Below are 5177 nucleotides of genomic sequence, written 5' to 3'. Positions count from 1 at the left end.
TAATGTTCTCTTTTTATATATAAATATATATATTCATTTACAAGGATATATATTTAAATAAATAATGGGTGATTTAGAATGCAAAAGCTCCGCTACATTTAAATCATTGATATGATATATAAATTTACCCAAATTTTTATTATAATAAGACTATTTTTTAATTTTTTTACATATTAATAGCACAATAAAATATAGTTTTTTTTTTTTTTTTTTTTAAACTATATATTTTTATAAATATACTTTTAATATTTTATTCTATATTTAGTACGAATTAATGGAAAATATAGATCTAAAGAAGTTTTATAAAAAATTTGAGAAAGGATGTTATAATGATGTGGGTACGTTGCATTTCTGCTCTCCAGTGGAAAATTCAGAAAGTATTAGTAATAAAGTTAGTGACACATATTACAAAATTTATGCTATTAAAACAAAATTCTCACCATCTCAAAATATATTTACAATAGAAGAAATAGAATCACCTAAATATTGTATATATTTCAAATATTGGTTTTACGATCAAATAATAAACTATGAACTTGATGATACAGAACTAATGAAACTATTTGATCTAAAAGGAAGGCTATACTTAGATGGTATTTTCCCTTGCAAATTTAATATTAAAGATTTAGAAGAAATAAAAAAAGTAAGGTTGTTGCTTTACTATTTATTGAATTGTGCTGTTAGCACAACTAGTGCTCCTATATATAACATATTCTGCTCTTATGGATTATCGAAATGTCTTAATGAAGTTATTGATTTATACAATATTAGAACAAAATGCGATACGATCTACCATGATAATTTATGCAAAGAATTAAATGAATATTATCAGGCTACTAGGATTGAGAGGTTACCTATGTTTGAATGTGATGAAGGCATAGGAACACCCGTGTATAATTCACTACAGGAGGAAACTCCCGCTAATATCGTATTGCAAGAAAGAATTCTTCCAGAAAGTGGAAATTCTTTAGTTCGTAAGAGTATAATCGCCACTATATTAATATTTGGATTACTCTTCATTTTTTTTGTTTTACATAAAGTAAACATAGATTCAATTTAAAAAATAAAATACCTTTTAGAATCGAGTACAATTGACTTTTTTTTCAAGCTAATATGTAAAAATATATACTATCTATATTGGCACTTTTTATTTTCTTAATAGGTTACACCATTTAAACGTCATTTACGTGATACATTTTTAAAGAAGAGAAAAATAGAACACAAACAGAAAGAAGAGCAAAACGAATTTGCTGAGTACATGTCAGAATATGATAATATGAAAAATTTCAAAGATGAGCATCAATTGTTATTCTATGTTTCGTAATATTTAAATGCATTAACTTATGGGTAATAAATAAATGTAAGCTCTATATTTCAGAATAGCTGTTTCTTTTAACAATATAATACAATTTTTAATAATATTTACAATAAAATGATATATTATAATAAAATATATTTAAAATATGGACTCCCTAAAAGTAGTACCATAAAATATAAAAAAGTAACACATTAAAATTGATAAAATAGTATAACAAAATTGGGAGTAATCTTAGTGAAAAAAAGTGTATACATGAAATATGTGTAAAACACTTTGTACAACAACAAAACTAACAAACACTTATATGAAAACGCTTCTTTTGTATTATTTCCATATGTTGTTCTATGAATAATTCTATATTAAAATCATTTGTTATTTTAAGAAAATTATTTGATTTTTTTGGTTTATAGTACACTAGCCTGCAAGTCAAACGTATAATAATATAAGTGTAATTAATACAAATATGTTCATGAATTCATATTTTCGTTATTTTATTTTTCTCATCTTATATTTCACGGATTAATTTTTATTACATGACTAGTTCCTGATATAAATACTATAATGTAATTATATAGAAGCCTTTGTAGCAATATTTGTCAAGAATTTAATGTAGGTGATCACCCCTTTTTTTACCAAATCATAATGCAAAATATTTGTTTATTGAAATATTTTATTTTTTATATATTATTTGTTGTACATTTGTGAATAATTATATTTTGGCATAATTTATTATGTTCAAAATTTTTTATATATGTGAATTTCCAAATGGGTACAATTGTGTAATGTCATATTTATAAAAATGACTTTTAATAAATTAAAATAATTAATATTGTTATTTATATTTACAAATGTATGTAATATTAGTTTTTTTATTATAAATTAATGAATGTATTACATACAATAAAAATTAATTATAAAAACTAATATTTGTTTTCATAGATAACACCTTAGTAAAATTGGTTCATTGATGGAATTTTTTTTAATTTTAGAATATTTATTGAATGATACGTATAATACTTTATGAAAAGGTACATTGGTATAGTGTTTTAATTTTATGTAATCTCATTATACTCTGAGGTATGAATAATTCTGCTTTAGTACACACATATTTAATAATGAAAGAGTAAAAACGATGTTTCGTGAAGTCTCATTTCAAATATATATAAACATAAATTTAATAGAGATAATATATGTTTTTAAGAACAACTGAATTAGAATTTTTAATAAATATTGTATCCTTCTTTTGTTTTTTATTTTTCTCATAATTCTATATGTGTGATTATAAAACAATGTAGCGTCAATATATATATATATATATATTTTTATTCGAGGTCACCAATAAATTCAAATTAAGATTATTTTTTTCTATTAAAAAACTATTAAAATATATTATTTAGATAGACACCTTTTCGACATTTAAGCAGAATAATATAGAATTACATTACGACATAATTTTTCATACATAATCACTCTTGATATATCACGCGTAAATTGATATAAATATATGTTAATCTGGGTTAGTATTAATAATTATGAAATTTAGTAATTCTCAAATAAAATCATTAAATGTAGACATTAATTGAAAAAATACTAGTGAGAGATACAAAAAATGGAAGAATGAATTTATAATATATATATTTAAAATTTACATGCCTTCACAATATTATATGAAAATTTATTCAATTTTAATTTCACAGGAATATATAGATTATTTCATATAAATTCCTAAATAAAAGGTAGTTTACATATACACAAATATTGATATAAGCGTATTAATTTAATTAGTATTACTCTAATAATTGAAATATTTGTAGCAAAAACATTAATTGTTTGTGATAGATTCATATAAAAAGCATGATTTAAGAAAATAATAATGATAATTACATTCAAGAACACATTATATTAATTATATATGTCTATAATAAAAATGAAAAAATATAATACTTTTAAAAGTCATCCTCCACTTGAATATTAATATATCATATGATATAATGTATAAATAGAAAAATGATGTATACGTATTTTGAATACAAATTTAAAAAGGGATTATAAAATAAAAGAATGGTAAGCAAACAACCCGAAATTGTATTAATATACAAGATAATACAATTATTAATATAATATTTCTGTTAATTTTGCTAATTTATTTTATAAAAAAATTACATATATTATGAAACTGTTGGTAATTTAATAAAAAATGTAACCATTTGATTAGAAATAATATGAAATAAACATAAAATATTCAAAATATTTCAGGAGATATTTTAAAAAATATTTTAGTTATTATATAAATAATCAATTTACATAAATTGGTAATATACATATATATTTTTCTTTAGTAATTATCATTTTAATTATAATTGTTTTCATATTATTTTATATTTTTTTTCATTTAAATATTAATATTTTTAAATATGTGATATAATTTTTTACTCGCTTGGAAATGTTTAGGAGGATATAGAAAATTTTTTATAAATATTATTTATACTAGAACAGAAAAAAAAAAATATTATGTAAATGATTTTCTTTTATATTAAAATTATTGAAATACATTGTTATTTCGTTTTCTTCTTTTTACTGCATATTTATCTTAATAAATATTTTTTTTTTTGAATAATTCATTTTATGATAAAATTCAATACATACTTTTTAATGATTGTAAAATGCACACTTTCTATAAATGGAAAATTACAATATACGTCATATAATAGTTATTAGATTTTATATATTATAAATAGGTGTACTTATTATCATCTGTAATTATTTAACACTCTATAAAGCATTGGTTGTGTTAAATATAAATAGAAAGTAGAATAATGAATTTATTTATATGTTCCTTTTATTTTAAATATTAACTTATTGATTTAATTTTATGAAAGATAGATATAAAATATTCTGTTTATCTATTTGTAATAGTTTGACAAATAGTAGTAATATACATTTCCAAATAAAAAAAATAAATTATTTTTGAATTTCTCATTGTACATATGGTATTATCTTTATACATGAATAAATTCTATTTGTATTTGAATATTTTATGTATTTGTTATGATATAATTTTCTCCAGTGTGTCGAATAAAAATAAACAATAAATATTAAGCATATTGAATGAATCCTTTTGCATAGATTATATATATAATGTAAACTATATATATTATAATTATATATTTATTTTTAAATAATTATTATTTGTTCCCCAATATAAGTTACATCATTTGGGATTCATTTTTATGAATGTATAAAATTGTATAGTTATCCTCTATAAAAATAAAAATGAATACTTTACATATCTTTAATATATATTGCATATCATCATTAATAGAATAGCTCGTATAATCAAAATAATAACAAAAAAAAACTTGATAATTATGTATGATTATTTTACATATTTTTTATAATAACTGATATAGATTCTAATTGAATTTCTTGACAAAATAATAATAGAACATCCTTAATAGGTTATATACATAATTGTATTTTACATTTATCCATAATTTGGATATAGTATATTTTTCTTAATTACTTTTAATATAAGTTATATTTATATTATAATATATTTAATCTAATTAAATTTACTCAAATAATATATAATTAACATTTTTATTAATAAATAAATAATAACAATAAAGAGATTTTTCATGATGGGAAAAAAAGGGATAATCTCTTTTCTTAATATTTCTACTTTTTTAGTTATACTATGCATTAACCATTATAGTAATGATGTGGTAACAATATTCTTAAGTATACATTTATTTTTATTTTTTTTTCATAATTATTCTATTCAAGAAATAATTATAACTCATTTTAATATTACTATCGCCATAAAATAATAATATATACATACTTTCTACAGTATTCA

General features: G+C 19.6%; 1 protein-coding gene across 1 annotated transcript; it reads left to right on the top strand.

Moving 5' to 3' along the window:
* Positions 1–274: 274 nt before the first annotated feature.
* Positions 275–1324, top strand: PGO_001105 (variable surface protein; the record flags this gene model as incomplete). The annotated part of the gene is made up of 2 exons (XM_028690892.1): positions 275–1039; positions 1163–1324. The coding sequence occupies 2 exons, from the start codon at positions 275–277 to the stop codon at positions 1322–1324; spliced, it is 927 nt and encodes a 308-aa protein (XP_028546693.1).
* Between the last annotated feature and the right edge of the window lie 3853 nt (positions 1325–5177).

Source organism: Plasmodium gonderi, assembly GCF_002157705.1.
Source record: "Plasmodium gonderi DNA, contig: Pgo-contig_109, whole genome shotgun sequence".
Taxonomy (NCBI): Eukaryota; Apicomplexa; class Aconoidasida; order Haemosporida; family Plasmodiidae; genus Plasmodium; species Plasmodium gonderi.
The sequence above is the reverse complement of the archived record's forward strand: the minus strand, read 5'-3'. Positions and strand labels throughout refer to the sequence as shown.